Genomic DNA, 16,419 nt, shown 5'->3' with positions numbered 1-16,419 from the left:
GGGCTGTACCGTCGGTGTCGCAGGCTCCGGAGCCGTCCGCTGGGCAGGTTCTCGTCTCAGTCCTCCTCCTGCCAAGCTGCAGGCCGTGGGGGTCAGGCAGGGGAGCGCGGCACGTGAAGCGGAAGCGCTGCTCCTGCCGCGCCCCGCCCTGCGTCACGTTCACGGGCAGCCAAGGGGTCCACGGGGTGTTGCGCCGCACTTCTGGACAGCCCTCGGGGTTGCAGGTCTTGAATTCCTTTGGAATCGGGGTGGTTTCAGAGCCCTGCAGCCCCCAGGCCTGCCCTGCCCTGGGGTTCCAGGCCACTCGGCCTACCCACGCCCCTCACCCCTCTCCCCGGCCCTCACCACACCACAGCCTGGGCAGGAGTTGCCATTCTCGCAGGCCCGACGACGCGACTGCACACCGCCCCCACAGTTGTTGCTGCACTTGCTCCAGGAGCCCCAGGAGGCCCAGAAGATGGGCACTGGGCAAGGGGTGTTTTCATTGCAGAACCTGGGGAAGAGGGGGAGGAGTCATCACCCTAAGGAGGGGTACTGCCACCCCTGACAAGGTGTCACTTGGGAGATTGGCAAGGAAAAGAGTACCCTGGGGTCACCCAGAAATTCCAGGCCACTTTGTAGCAGGCCCAGAAAGTGTGGGACCTCAGGGCAGTCGGTCTTCTGATCTCCCTGACCATCCGCTAGCTCACCGCTCCTCCCGGCCCTTGCCCACGCAGATGCGGCCCCCGTGGCGGGGCGCAGGGTTGCTGCAACTTCGCTGGCGGACCTGGAAGCCGATCCCACAGGATGTGCTGCACTGTGCCCATGAAGACCACGGGGTCCATGCCCCATTCCTGGTAGAGTGACATGGGACAGAAACAGATGCACCTCTTGAGCCCTAGCTACTTAGATCTGGTCCACATCTGGTATGGAATTTGTATTTTCATCAGGAGGGACCAGATGGTGACAGAAAATATCAGCTCTTAACCAGGCTGATACCCATTCATCCGTTTCTTCATTCATGCCACAAACATGTATTGAGAACCTTCTATAACCTGGATCCTACCCATGGAGGCCAAAGGACTCACTCTGTAAGAAGGTCCCAGTCACCTTTCCCGTATGCAGTTGTCCTTTCACCCTTCTTAATTGGTCAGTCCTTGCACACCAACCCAAAATCTCACCCCTGTTCTGCACTCACATGCTTGGCTCCAACCTCAGACACTACTCACTATTGTCCAGTGATCACTGGGCTCCTTATCTTTCAAGTAAGCTGGACAACTGTATTCCTACCTCTTAAGGTTGCTGTGAGCCATTAAATTAGTGAACATATATGAAATAGTTATTTTAAGAGTTCCCAAAATAATAGGTTCATTATTATAACCATTTTATGGAGTCCCCAGATACCAGGCAGTTGCAAGCTCTTTACATACATTATCTCCTTTAACCTTCTCAACAACTCTTCGTGAGGTACTGTAACCCTCACTTAGAGAAACTCAGAGTGGTTAGGTGGCTGGCCAAGGTCACATCTCTAGACCATATAGTCCAGGATTGCCACCATCTCATCCTGTCCCTCAAGTTTGGGATAGCAAGACCCACTGAGGCTAACCTGTCTGGGAGGGACTCCCATGCCTGGGCAGCCTTCCTCTTTGCATCAAGAGATACCACAAGGTAAAAACTTCCCTCCCACTGTTATGCAAAATTCCCCAGAGTTCGTGTTTCCTGCCTCAGACATTAGTCATCTGTTCAGTTCCTGGCACTGCCCTGCAGAGGTTTTTGTCCCTTAGTGCAAGCAGTTGGATGGGGATGCCCCTTATCTCCCATTCTTTCCACCCAAGTTGAAGGCCAACACCATGCAACCCCTATCCTTTCATACCTGGAACAGTTGGCGATGTGGATGGCTGGACCCAGGCAGCTGAGGCCCCCACAGCGGGGCCGGGGGGAGTCACAGGATCGGGCCCGGCACTGGCAAGAGCCTGAGTTGTCTCCATCTAAATGCTCACATGGTTGCCATGGTGACCATGGACCAAAGCCCCCATCCCGTGTCACATTCCGCACCTGCAGACTCACAGAAGGGGAAGGACCCCTGTCACAGGAGGCAGGGGCAGGAAGGTTTGAGATCCCAGGGCACTTGGGGAATACTGATGGGAGTCAAAGTCTAGATTGAGGGACGAGGGCTGAGGTGGAGGGGGGCACAAAGGGGTTCTCACAGGACAGGCTGTGATGTTCTGGGTCCAGAGGCTCATGTTGGAACTGTCCTCCAGTGTGCTGCAACGTTGCTGCTTCCCATCCCAGCCGCAGTATGGGTCCCGTGCCCCCAGGCATGCCCTGCCAGACGGAGGTGCTGACACTTAGGTCCACTGACTTCCCAGCCTCAGTTGCATCTCAAGAATATGCCTGGACAACCCCCCCTGAGCACCTCTTTCCATGCAGTTCCTTCCTTGATATTTAGTAAATTCCCTGTGCACTCTGTGTCAGGCATCATTTTAAGCACTTTACAAGCATGAATTAATTTAATGCAGCAACTCAGTGATGCAGGCCAATTACCATCCCCACGTTGTATAGAGGAAGCCCAGAGAAATGACCACTAACTCAAACTCTCCAGAGACTGCACACTTAACCAAAAGACTATATTACTTTCCTTGAGGACAGGTGCTTCATATTCCCCATATAGGGCCGCAGGAATAGACATGGGTAATAAAATCCAAAAAGGTGGTGCCTCCCTGTGAGATGCTCTGACTAAGAGAAGACCTTAAAGTGTTCTTGACCCTGGCTCACATGAGAACTACCCAAGGTGCTTTTTGAAAATACTGGTACTGGAGGCCATCCCAAACAGGAATCTCTACAAAGGGGTGGCTTTTAAAAGCTCCCTGGCCAATTCTAAGCATAGTAAGCCCAACTGAGCATCAGGACCCATACACAACTTTTTTGTTGTACAAAGAGAGGGGAAAAGAGGTGACCACACATATTATTCATGGTGGACTTGAGACCATGCTTCCCAACCACACTTCTCCCTTCACACTCCTGCCTCCCAGCTGCAGATTACGTCTAATTTCACACACTGAGTGAATATGGATCCATCCTTCAAAACACTGCACAGAGTCAGGGAATACCTGGGTGTAGTCCAGGGTCACCTGGAGCTCTTCAGTGGCAGAAAGCAGAGTTCAGGGTTTTAGCATCATAAGAAGGTGCTCAACTGCCAGGAAGGACAGCTCACCCTTCCCTGGCCCCAGGGCAAGTCTCTAGCAGTGGCCCAGGAAAGATAATGGTTCCCACATCAATGTGTGTCCTAGATGCTTCCACTTCTCATGTCCTAGGGTTCCTTTCTTCCTTTTCTTCTAAATTATTTAAGGCAATGTATCCTTTACATTTTTTTAGCAAGAATTTTAAATTCCTGCTAGTAGGACTTCAAGGAGTAGAAAAAAGAGACTATGAGGATTATGGAGTCAGGATTTGCTGTCCATTAGCATGTAAAGAGAGTAGAAGATCCTGGATCCAGAAAGAAGTTCCTTCCAAACCCCCAGAGAGTTCACTCCAACCTGTGGCTTTGAGTCTCTGCTCCCTGGCTGACATTTGGACCAAAAACACTGCTAGCAAATTCAACTGATCAGCACTCAGTCAAGCCTTTGCCAGTTTATTTCCCTTAGCCTCCAAAGGCAGTGACAAACTTGAGAGGCAGCTGATGTGACACTTTATAACCAAATAAGTTAACTGGGCAAAACAGAATTAGCCATGATTTGTGATGAGTAATAATAACAAAGAAGATTCTCTTCATCAAAAAACAAATATCTCCCAGCAGAGAAAATGACTAAGGGCAAAAAATTTTGAATAGGCTTATATAAGACAAAAGCAAATGATTCTGTAGGAACCCAGCGTGTCTCCTGCTACTTCTTCCTTTAGAGTCTCACCACTTTTAGAGCAGTAGTTCCCAAGCCTTGACTGCAAATTGGAATTTCCTGAGCATCTTTTAAAATGCTTAAGCAAACAAAACAAGCCCGCCTGAATCTGGGCCCTTTAGACTGGAAGAGGCCCAGGCATTAGACTCTTTTAAACTCCCCAGGTGATTGCAATGAATAGCCATGGAATAGCCTGAACGGCTGGTCCAGGTGCACTTTTGTCAGAGCCCAAAATGAAGTGCCTTGTTTTTCCAATCCCTGACAATAGGAAATGAAGGAAAGAAAAAGTAGAGTAGGCACTGCCCCAGCCTGCCCCTGCCCAGGTCCTCTCACCCTCTTGGTCTTTCCTTTCTCTGTAGTCTCAGACAAGAAAGGGAGACCACAGGAACAGCAGCCTGCTCTACCCCTGCCCCTGCTCCTGGCATCCTGTGGGCCTTTGAGACGCCCCAGGGACCAGGGCCTGAGGTCTTTTCCTGTGGAAACTAAACAGAATGACTGCCTCCTTGGCTCAGGTAGATCCACATTCACTGTTTTTGGCCAAAGGCCACTTTAAAGCTGACAAAACAGAGGACACTCTTAAGAAAAAGCTCCAAGCAGAAGAGAGTTGAAGCGTGTCTCTGACTGTAGAAAGGGGAGGTGATTTAGAGTTCTTTTCATAAAAGGAGCCATCAGGCCAGTAATGTGTCACCACGCCTTCTTTACTGCACCATCTCCAGCAGCCGTTGCAAAAGGGAACAGGTTCATTGCATGGGCTCACAGGCAGGACAGAGATGGATGGTGGACATTGTAAGCAATCAGATTCCGGCTCCTCTAGCAATAGCCGCATGGGGGGAGCTGTCCAAGGTAGAAACGGCACCCTGAGGCTGTGAGCAAGTGGTCGTTACTTAAGACTGTAGAGGAATGGGGCCTGGTCAGGAGAAGATGCCCTCCGAGTGTGGGCCTCTGCTGCCCTCACAGAGCAGGCTGAGGGGACCTATGAATGAACTTGGGTAGAGGATCCCCTCTCCCAAGGGCAGGGAGAAAGGCCTGCCAGAAGGAGGAAGGAGTCATAGATGCTTAAAACGTCCACTTTATAGATTCCCACATTCCCCCTGCTCCTCCTCATGTGAGCCCTGGTCCTCTCTGGCCAGTCCCTTGTCTTGGCTGTGCCCCGTGGGGCTGAGATTTGCCCCAATGAAAGGAAGCAGTTGGAGATAAGCCCCTGGATTCTGGACAGAGGAGGGGGCCCACCAGCACCTCTGCTTACCCCCCTCATCCTCCTGCTAGTCTTGGAAGGAATGAGGAAACAAGCATGAAATAGCGATCCTAGGACACAGTAAAACCCTGTGATATGCACCCCATGATAGCGCACATTCGGATAAACTGTGATTGGCAGTTGGCTCCCAGACATCTGGAGTGCACAGCCTGGTGGCTGCATGTCCTTGCTTGGGTCATTTTATTAACCTTGCAGTAATATGAATTGCTTTTTATAGTCTGTGGACCAAACTTAGAGTTTTATGCCATGGTTTTCACCATATACTTCAAGGACTTCTATCCCAAACTCAGGAAACCAGATAGGACAGCAGTGTCCAACTCTGAACTGATTGTCTGCCATGTTCTCCAGGATAGGAGTGCATCAGGCCCCATAGACAACTTCCCCATCTCCTCAAAGAAGAGCATGAGCGGGGAAATGGCCCAGCAATTCCCTTCCTCTTTCCACTGCGACACCAGACTTTATGTCTGGGTTAGAGCCACACTAGTTCACTGGGGACGTCCATCTGCCCCATGATGGTGCTGCTCACTCCTGTCTGATCCATCCTTGTAAAACACCTTTCTGGGCAGCCTGGGGCTCCACCCTCTGTTCCATGACCACCTCAGTGCCCACAGCCACAGGATTCAAGTCCAAATACTCCCTTGATGTTCTCAGCTGGCCTCAATCCACTTTTCAGTCCTATTTCTCACATCTCTCCTGCACCAACCTCCTTTTAGGCCAAAGAATTAGCCAGCAGAAAGATCCGTCCTGTGCGGAAGGCCATTTTGTGCCTTCAACTGGGTGAGGAGGATTCCTGGTGGAACATAAAACATACTGGGGCACTGGGTTTGTGTTGTGGGATTTACAACCTCTTGGAAAACAAGATGCATGTGAAAAGTTTAATAAGAGATGGGGGAATGCTGTCAAGCAGGTGACTTTTCACTCAAGGCCAGCGTCACAGACTCAATATCACATATTCAACATCACAGATTCTAAGACTTCAGAGAGCCCAGGAGGTTGGGGCTGGGGTACTCCTAAATGAGATTAGGGAGGTCAAAAATAGGAATAAATGTACTAGCCACCACTTATGATTTTCTAAACTAGGCATTTCATGAACACCAGTCTCAATCCTTAAAACAACTCTGCATCATGCACTCCATCAAATTTCCTGCCATTTTCCTGATGAGAGAGTCAGGGCTCAAAAAGGTTAAGTGACCCACTTGAGATCATACAATCAGTAGGTGATGGAGCTGTGATGGATCTCCAGGTGTGTCTAACTCCATCACAAATCCTTCCTAATACATCCTTCTCTCTCCATGCAACAGAGAAGGGCTGGGGTTCCTCTCCCTACCCAGATATCCAGAGCTTTGAGTGAAGCAAGTATTGGAGGCCCGTTCACATCTTGTTTCCTCTCACACCAGCAGTTCTGCAAAGTGCCCTGAGCATGGTCGGACTTGGTAAATATGTGCTGTTTGGCTGATAGAGCCATGTGTGAGGGGCTTGGGGAGCCTGAGTCTGCCCACTGCCCTCCTGCTCCTTGGCTGCTTCCTCATGGCCGTGCAGCCTCTTCCCCTGCCCTGCAGGCCTCTATCCAGCTTCCAGAACACTCCACCAGAACTGGAGAACAACCCTTGGCAGCATAGATACTATTTGTCTCCCAAATCTCAAGGACAGATGGCAGAGCTAGGAGGACTCTCTGTTGCAAAGGCCACAGAAAGTCCATGTGGCTGAGGCTATGCCAAGTCTTGACGCTCTCAAAAAGGAGGCTATGCACCCTAGGACAGCTTCACTTGGTTGGAGTCTGGAATGCATTTCCGTTTGGCTTCAATTTTCCCCTTAGAACTGGTGGCACTGTTGCCACATCTTTGACTCCACTTGAAGTTATGGTATGGAGACCCAATCTCAGAAGCAGTGGGAACCAAGGGGAATTCCTACAGGTAGTTTCTTACTTCCACCCACCACACCAGCCCTCTCTTCCTGTTCTAGGGAAGGAAGAGGGGTGAAGACTTGAGCTGACTCAAAGCATTATCTCCCATCTGCACCCACATCTGGGCGATAAGTACTGTGGTTTCAAAGATAAAGGTCTCTCTCTGAACTTCAGGGACTGAGAACAAATCAAGTGGTTTAGAGACGGCTGATGGGCTCTAACCATGGGGTTGCCAACAGGGGCAACAACATCCACCACAATTTGCTAAACAACTGCTTCCTGCAGTCAGTGATCGTCTTTTATGCAGTTATCCCAATTAACCCCCACAAAACCCCCACAAGTTACTTTACAAGGTGGAAACTAAAGTACAGAAAGGTTAAGTAACTTGTCCAAAGGCACACACTGAAGACCTCGGAGATGTGATCCTAGATGGCCCAGACTCCCTTCTTAGCGCCATCTCCGAGGTGTGACTGGGGGGCCACCTCCCTCCTTCCCGCTGCTGGCTTACCCCTGACTGCGGTAGGCGGCGCACCTCTCCAGAGGGACCCGCAGGACTCCGTCGCTCAGCCCCACAAAAAGCGCTCGGGCGCTGTGCAGGATTCGCAGGCTGCGCAGGGGCTCTTGTCGCCCGGGAGGCAGCACGTGCAGCTCCTCCAGATAACAGCCACGGAGGCCACGGCTCACAGTGGACAGCGCCTTCAGGATGGTGCCTGACTCTGGGGGTCCAGAGGAAGGTGACCTTGAAGAATGGGGAACCTCGTAGCTCAGCCCTGCAACCACCTCCCCCACTTGCAGCCCAGGATGGGCGCGGCCAGCTCACCTGTGCCGATGTAGAGCACATGGTAGAGCGTGTCCTTGGCCTGTACGAGGTCCACCACCAGGTGTGAGAAGCGCACGCTGTCTTGAGTGACACAGGGCTCAGGTGTCACTGGCTGCACGGCCTCACTCATCAGGAACAGGCGCTGGGCATCCTGTAGGCTGCGCTCTGTGAGGTTCTCATTGGGGCCCGTCTCTGGCAGGGTGCCACACTGTCTCAAGGAACCAAGCAGCCAGGTCACATGTACCCAGCCCTGCCACAGGGCTGCCAAGATACTGTCTCCACACCCTTCCTCAGTGTAATCTAGGTGTGTTCCCAGCAGATGCTAATTCTCCAACACTCACCCACCCACCCCAGTCCCCGCCCTGCCCAGCCCCGTGTGACACCATTGAACCTATTATTGCTGCTGGGTCCCCTGACCCCTTTCCTGGGAAGAATGCCTCTTCTTTGGAACTAAGAGAAAATGAAGCTGGGAAATTGGTGAAGGAGGGACCAGAGAAAGGAGGGAGGCAAAGAAGTCTGAACTGTCTCAAAAGAAATCATTTGAGTGTGGACACGTGTCCTGTGATTTTATGCTTTCATAGATGCCTCTCCATCACATTGGGCCAAGCTTTATTTTCTCTCTTCTAAATCTCCATTAAAGTTCTTATGCCTTCTAATTCGAGCTAAAAGGAAACCACCTTTTATTAAGCACCTACTACCTTCCAGGCATATCAACCTTTGAACATATCTATGAGGCATTTCTATAGTGGCATTATTTCTAGTTACAGATAAGGAAAAAGAAACTCAAGGAGGTTGGGTGATCTGCCCAAAGTCACACAGAGACAGGCTAGATCTGGGTCAGGAGCATTGGACTGCAAAGCCTGAGGTCTTTCCCTGCTCCACACCATACCTGGGGCAGGGAGTTGGGTGGACATGAAAGTCAACCATCAGTAGTAGCCTAACCTGCCCACTTGTTTCCTCTTTTAATGACAGGATGAGGGGATGATCAACTATCCATGACTGGCCCTTACCCACTCCAGCACTCAGAGACCCTGTAGGCCTCCATACCCATGCTAGACACTCTATGAACAAACCCTAGCTCCAAATTCTGGCCACAGCTTGCTTGTGTAGTGCTCTCCTAGCCCCTGACACTTTGTAGAGCTGAGGTCCCACACCCTGCCTCTTGGGGGCAGGGTGAGAAGTGGTTCAGAGCAGGTCCCCTCGCTCTACCTCTTACCTGCTCTCCCCTTCGTGCTCAGTCTGAGAGGTTACCTTCCTATTAGGCAACCATCACGGACCCCAATGATGGGTATAGATCAGCAGAGACAGGGCTGGTGCTTGTCTGGGGTAAGCAGTTGGGTATTAGCTGGTAGTCTGGTGGGGGAAGCAGGGAGAAGTTGTACCTGGAAATTGGGGATGGGGTTGGCAATGGGGAGCCAGGCAGCCCTGGGATTCTCTTGGTAACGAAATGGGCCATTGAAAGCCTGGGAGATGGCACTGAGGTTGAAGGCGCAGACAGCAGAAGCGGCGATGCTGTTTCTGAAAGACAAGAGATGGTGGGAAGCTGCCCCCCCGTGGACCCTAGCACCCTCCTGAAGTCACGCAGCCAGCTGTCATGCCCAGTCCCCTGGGCTTCGGAAGAACCTAGGATGAGCCTGGTGACTTCTGCAGCTTGGGAGTGTTACAGAAGGAGATGTGGTCCTCACACCCAACAATCCCTGGGGAAAGTTCCACTGACAAGAGCACTGGCGGGTCCCTCTGGGCTACTTCTTCATCCCCTTCCCTTATCCAGTGGGAGGTGAAAGGACAATGAGTGGTTTTAAAATATTAGTCCCTGGCCCACAGTATAAAATATATTTTACATCACATCTTGCTATAATACCCACATCTACGTTAAAGTTTCATGAAATAATACTAACCCACACTAAATAGGTTATATTGAGCATTTTTTTAAGAGAGAGAGAATTTTTTTAATGTTTATTTTTTAGTTTTCGGCGGACACAACATCTTTATTTTATTTTTATGTGGTGCTGAGGATTGAACCCAGGGCCTCGTGCATGCCAGGCGAGCGCGCTACCGCTTGAGCCACATCCCCAGCCCTATATTGAGCATTTTTATTTTATTCTATTCTGCTTTTTTTTTTTTGGAGGGGGAGCAGGTACCAGGGATTGAACTCTGGGGCGCTCGACCACTGAGCCACACCCCCAGCCCTATTTTGTATTTAATTTAGAGACAGGGTCTCACTGAGTTGCTTAGCACCTCACTTTTGCTGAGGCTGGCTTTGAACTCGTGATCCTCCTGCCTCAGCCTACAGAGCTGCTGTGATTACAGGCGTACACCACCTCACCCAGCACCTGCTTTATTTAGTTATTAAATAGCTGGTTACCAATCCACTGGTTTATGCTGGAACTTGTGACACCCTGAGCCAAATGATCTCTAAGACCCTTTCAATCCCAGAATCACAGATATCCATGAGCATGGGATGAACAATACAGAGACGACACTGCTACACCAACCTGACCACTTCTAGTTTCTACACTTGGTCCCTGTCCCAAATGTGTCCATGTCCTTCCACCTCTGCCTGGTTCTAGCTGTCTTCCTGGTGGTCTCCCTATAACCTTTGTAGGCTCCTAATTCATTTGGCTTGCAAGTGCCAGAGCGAGCATTTCAAAAATGCACATCCAACTTTCTCCTTGCTTCCCTCAAACCCTTCAGTAACTTCTTGTCCTTAGGATAAAGATGGCAACCCTTAGTCTCCAAGGCTCTTAGGACAGAATCATCCCTGTCCTACCTCTAGCCTCCTCTCTTGTCTTTATCCCCTTTACTCTCAAAGCACCTGCCACACTATTCTCTGCTCAGTTCTAAAACATTTCTTCCCATCCCCAAACTTTGCGTGCATTATTCCCTGGGGCTGGAATGGTCTTCTCATCCCATCACTTCCTGTCACTTCCTACAGGAAGTCTTCCCTAGTGCTGCCTTACCTGCTGTTAAAGGCATTGCTGCATATTGCTCGTACTCTTTGGAGCCCAATATCCATATTCAAATTGATTTCTTTAATATACATTACAGAGCCACCCCTGCCTGTGCTCACTGGTATCCAGTCCACACTGGGACAAGCCCCTGGCATGGAGGAGATGCACAATAAATAAACTATTTACAATCCACACTGACATCGTCATTTTTTCTTGATGCATCTCCAGCTACTCATGGCTACTCACTCTCTGGTGCTGAGAGCTAGTCCGGTCCTGGTCAGCCAGTGAGAGCTATGCTATATGCCTGTCCTCCTGCCTCTGATTGGGTGGCCTCTCTACCTTTGCCCCTGCTTATTTCCTCAGACTGTCATTTCTGTGGCTAGCCTAGTCCCCATGCAAGGCCTGCTACCTTGCAAGCAGAAACCCCTCTGTGGCTCCCGGGTTTCTGACATCCTTACAGAGAACCCTGCACAGCATCCACTACAGCAAATATTGGCCTTGGTCTGGTGCCATTCATCACTCTCTGTGAAAACTACCTGATCTGTTAGTGCCTACTGGGAGTAGGAGGAGGGTCTCAAGATCTCTGTAAGGTCACCCTTCCTCACACCAAAGGAAGCAAAAGGGACTCCAAATCCCAGCCTGTGGTTTTCAGTGCAGTTTGGACAGAAAGTGATGGCGGGATTGTCAGGACACACTGCTGGCTGATTTAGCAAAGTCATGGAGTCCTAAGGTGAGAGGGGCCGTAGAGAATCTCTGCTGAGCCTCTCTGAGGGGCTACTGGGCCCTCCAGGGCCGCCACCCCCTCATCAAAGGCAGGATTCTTTTCTTTCATCACCAGCAAGTTCTCCCTCCACGAGTCATGCTCCGGCTCCTCTTGCTTTCTGCACATCTGGCCCAAACCTGCCCTTTTCAGCAACCCAGACCAAGGGCTAACCACTCCAGAGGCAGCAAACTGCAGAATCCTCAGAGGACCAGGTACAGCCACCCCACCTTATACATGAAGAGACAAGGACTCCAAGGGGCCTGTCTGAGCCCACCAGGCTGCAAAGTCAGGCCAGAGCTAGGCCCTGACATTGCAGGCAAGGGGCGGCAAGGGGCAGGGACTCACACGTTGGTGGTGAAGACCCCGTAGATGAGGTCCTGCTCTGGCAGGTGGAAGGCACTCTGCAGCTCATTGTAGTAGAAGGGGACCTCGCCCGGGCGGGAGCAATTGAGCCGTGCCTTCATGAATGTGGTCCAGGTGTCCTCCAGCAGGAAGCGGCCCCCCACGTCATTCTTGCACACGCGGGCCACCCGAGAGTACACGGTGCGCCCACAGTCATGCTCCACCGCGTTCTCCCGCAGGAAGAAGTATGCAAACAGCCCAATGTCATAGGCTGCCACAAAGTTTGGCTCTGGGGAATGAGGGGAGAGGAACAGGGGTGGGTGAGGCCAGCAGGAAAGAAGAGGGCAGAGTTGGGAAGACTCACCTACTTTGGTGTTCCCAGATGGGCATCCTGACACTATCCTCCCACCAGCTTGGTGACCCAACGGTTCTAATAATCTTGTTTCCACATCCAGTACAAAGCACAGCCATAATAATAGCTGTACAGTGGGTGCCAGTCAATATTCTAAGAACTTTATGTGGATTAACCCATTTAATTCTCATTATGATTTATGAGTAAGTATGAGAATTAGCCCTATATTACGCATGAGAATAACATGGTACAGAGAGGTTAAGTACTTGCTCAAGGCAACACAGCTAGTTAATGAAGAAGCAGGGATTCGATCCCAAGAAACAGGAAGTTCATATCACTCCTCCCCCAACAGGTTCTTTCCCATAACCACTTTTACTAGCCATTTCCTACATTCTCTCTTCCCTAATAGCCTGCCCTCCATCTATTCTTGTTCCTTGGACATCTGTGATTTCATCTGGGACCCATCTCCAATAAGCTCTGGTCTTTGGACAAACACCTGTCCTGTCCTGGGCCTCTTCCTTAATGAAGCAAGTGTGAGCCCATGCAGAGCTGTTAGGAGTGAGGAGGGAACCAGTCCTGGGGCTTCCTTACCATTGAGCCACTTGGAGTTATACTGGGCTGTGCGAAGTGGTGGCCCATTGCCCAGGCTGCGATAGATGGCCGGGTCCCGGCCTGAGAAGTCGATGACTGTGGCTGCGTAAAGCTCCCCCTGGGAGGAGATGACAGCTGTGGAGTTGTGGCGTGGGTCGTAGGGACAGCGGGCCACACCATTGATCTTCTCGATAGTCCGGCTGAGGTTCCCCACCTGGGGCCAATGGGAAGAAGGGGACACTTTTCCCTAAGGCCTGGGGCTGCCTGTTCTTTCCACCCCCGAGTTCTGCTTCCTCCTAGGTCCCTGGTCCTTCTGGCCTTCTCCCCTCCTCAGCATCCTTGTCACTGCCCACACCACAGTCCCTCTGAAGGAGTGGCCCTCACGGAGGGTGAGGTTCTGCCAGGAGCTCACCTGGACTAGCAGGTGCACCCTCCAAGGCAAGGCTGACAATAAAATAGAGGAGGCCCTGTTAAATTGGAATTTCAGATAAAGAATGAATGTTTTATAGTACTAATTTGTCCCAAATATTGCTAGGACATACTTATGCTAAGATATCATAAAATTCCTGAAATTCTAATCAGTCTGGGAATCCTTTTTAGTTTTTTTTTTTTTCTGTTATATTTGGCAACCCCATCCCAAGGCTGTGTGCCCAGGTGACAGACCTTCTGCCCGCCCACCCTGGGCTGCCCACCTGTCTGCTGGAGCACACAGGGGAAAAGGCATTGGTGCCACACATGAACACCTTCCGGCCGGCGACAATCAGGACTCGCACGTAGTTCTGACACTCCTCCTGAGGCAAGAAGGAGAGTGGTGAGGACACAGCTCTGCAGGTGTGGTGCTGAGGGTCTTCCCCTCCACCCGCCAAGGCATAGATGCCAACCAACATTCTCCAGCACTTTGTCCCCAGATCCGTGCTGCTGTGACATCCAGCTTGTGTCTGTGGACATCCCTGCTGTCCTCTCTCCTGTGCATGGAACCCTCAGCTCATCCAAGCCTCTGGAGCAGGTGACCTCACACCCATACCGGGCCCCTTTATTCACACAACCATAAGTCTCCTGCCAACTCCAAACAGGACCCCTGGGACCACCAAGGCCACATACCTCCGTCTTCCCCTTGCTTTGGCAAGAGCGGCGTGTGTCCTCGTTGGAGGCCCACTCGGTGGCCTGTGGGAGGAACACAGATGTCACATGGCTCACTCCCTACTACTCCCCCAAAAGGCAGGAAGAAGTCAGGGTCTGAGTGAACAGAGAAAGGGTTGGGGGCAGTCTGCAGGGTAAGGGCTACTCTCATCCCATCAGAGGGCCGGGGAGGGTTGCCAGGTTTCCTTACCCAGAGGCCTTTGCCGAGTGGCATCACCTGAGCCCAACACCTTCCTGCCTGCCTGAGGCAGGGGTGATGTCCTGCACCTTCTAGGTGCTTTATCTTCCCTATGATCCGTCCTAGACTCTCCCCAGGTCAGCAGGGAGCTGTAAGTGGCCAAAAGGACCTTCAGTACCACCCCAGGCCCTGAGTGGGAGGTGGAAAGTGTATCTCCATTATGAGTCAGATGTCCCCCAAATGAATGGGACATACGGCATGGGGCTCTCTTGAAAGGCTAGATTTTGCAATCCTTAAAGATGGGAGATTTAATTTTCCCACTATAACACTTCAGAGTGTGTATTTTCCCCCCTTAACCACAGACGAAATCGAGGTTCAAAGTGGCTGTTCAGAGTTACATCTCCTATGCTATAGAACCGAAATGGAACCCCATCCTCCTCCAATGCCAGAGGCCTCGAGCTGTCTCTAGGAATCCCCTTTCCTAAACCGCTCCTCCCTGCCCCCCCCACCCCCGCCCGTCTGCACTTCTTTTCTTGGCTCCCTGTGGCATCACTTACACTGTCCTGGGGTAAGGTATTTGGGGATGCAACTTCAAAGTGCCCAAGGCATTAGGAGAGAGGGCCGTACCTCAGCCAGGATTCCCCCTAAACCTATTCTCTCCACTTTCTCCAAGAAGTGATCCCCTTTTCATCCAGGCAATGTCCATAGCCCAGGTGGGGCTCATTATATATTTCTGAGTCACATGTATAAACATGAACTGCCAACCTGTCCTGGGGCAGGGAGCCCTGAGCAAGCAGCTCTCCCATCCAAATGGAGGGGGAAAGACCATCTGCTTTTTTTAATTGCTAACAAAGATGCTTCTAGTCCCCGCCTGCAGAGCTGCAGGGCTGGGTGGTGGGAAGGGAGGCAGGGGACTGGAGAGGGAGCCACAGCGCAGCTATCTTCTTTCCAGGCTGGGCCACCCATACCTGAAATGGCTGTTATGGGGGATAGAAGGAGACTGACTCCTGCAGACCTTGGATTCAGGAGCTTGCGGTGAATTTGGTGAGACCTCCCTTCAGGCCTGTGAGCGGCCTGGGAGGGCTCACCTCACCATGCCAGTCCTGGATCTTGGGCCCCTGCTTCTTCTAGACCTTAGAGAAAGGCAAATGGCCCTTGGTATCTGGACAGAAACAATTGAGCAATGTAAGACTCAGGACCCATGAGCTCCCAGGCTAAGCCTGATGAGAGAGGAGAGGGACATCCATGAGGACCCTGGGAGTCTCTGGGGATAGAGAAGAGCAATGTTCACAGCCACTGCAGATGTCCAGGGAAAGTACAGGCAGCAGGTGGCTGCAGGAGGGCTGTGCAGGCTAACAGGCCTTGCTGGGGTCCCGGGGTCCCTGAGCACAGGAGCACATTGAAGTGGTCAGCATGTTTATAGCGAGGGGTCAAGAACCCCAATGGTGGGTGCACAATAAAAGTTTAAGTCACTCTGAGCTCAACAATGGGACAAAAATTGTGTTAGGGACTTTTTTTCTCTCTCTCTTTGATCCTGGAAACAGCCAGTGAAACTGCATTAGCCTTTTGCTCAACATAAAGGTGAGGAAACCAAAACCCAGAGAGTGTGCATAATTTGCCCAGGGTCAGCAGCTAGTGAGCCACAAACCCAAGACACAAAGCCAGACAATGGACTCCAGCTCTGAGAGAGCTCTTTCTGCTTCATCTAGTAGCCTCTCGTGATCAGATTCCTTTATTGAGAGTTAGCCCAATGGCCCTAAGAGAATTTGTGTATACTCATAATGATAATAGCACAGAGTGGGCTTTTTGGAGTCATTTTATTTGAAAAAAAAATTTTAACCAAAATAATGATGCACAGGGTTTTTAAAAAATATATGAAAAATGTACCAATAAAAATCCTAGCCATATACTCCTCCAATTTCCCAACCCTCTTACTCTAGGACAACAACTTTTACCTATTGTAGTTGGTTCTCTATTTCATTTTAAACAAACTTCTCAAAAGAATGTATCTGTCTCAGATTTCATCTTTTCACTCCCTGTTATAAAGAGTTTTTACCCCCAGTGCTTCAGGAGGTTGAGGCAGGTGGATCATAAGTTCAAAGCCAGCCTCAGCAACTTAGACCCTATCTCAAATAAAAAATAAAAAGGGCTGGGGACGCTGAAGTTGTGGCTCAGCGGTAGAGTGCTTACCTCACACATGTGAGGCACTAGGTTTGATCCTCAGCACCACATAAAAATAAACAAACCGAATA

At 50.9% G+C, this 16,419-nt stretch overlaps 1 protein-coding gene across 5 annotated transcripts in view; it reads right to left on the bottom strand.

The window, feature by feature from the left end:
* The window catches only part of Sema5b (semaphorin 5B), an 82,143-nt gene that overhangs the window by 5,298 nt on the left and 60,426 nt on the right, over positions 1-16,419 (bottom strand). For 3 of the 5 annotated variants that reach the window (XM_048793908.1, XM_048793910.1, XM_048793907.1), the window contains exons 5-16: positions 13,951-14,013; positions 13,542-13,640; positions 12,850-13,063; positions 11,910-12,195; positions 9,233-9,368; positions 7,851-8,058; positions 7,539-7,746; positions 2,187-2,304; positions 1,853-2,034; positions 690-833; positions 346-493; positions 10-235 (exon numbers count right to left, since the gene is read on the bottom strand). In XM_048793908.1, coding sequence (XP_048649865.1) covers positions 10-235; positions 346-493; positions 690-833; positions 1,853-2,034; positions 2,187-2,304; positions 7,539-7,746; positions 7,851-8,058; positions 9,233-9,368; positions 11,910-12,195; positions 12,850-13,063; positions 13,542-13,640; positions 13,951-14,013 — 2,032 coding nt within the window. The remainder of the gene's footprint in view (positions 1-9; positions 236-345; positions 494-689; positions 834-1,852; positions 2,035-2,186; positions 2,305-7,538; positions 7,747-7,850; positions 8,059-9,232; positions 9,369-11,909; positions 12,196-12,849; positions 13,064-13,541; positions 13,641-13,950; positions 14,014-16,419) is intronic. The other 2 variants (XM_048793909.1, XM_048793911.1) reach the window with 2 other exon arrangements.

The sequence above is a fragment of the Marmota marmota genome, unplaced genomic scaffold (genome assembly GCF_001458135.2).
Source record: "Marmota marmota marmota unplaced genomic scaffold, marMar, whole genome shotgun sequence".
Classification (NCBI taxonomy): Eukaryota; Metazoa; Chordata; class Mammalia; order Rodentia; family Sciuridae; genus Marmota; species Marmota marmota.
This window is presented reverse-complemented; position numbering and strand designations above follow the sequence as displayed.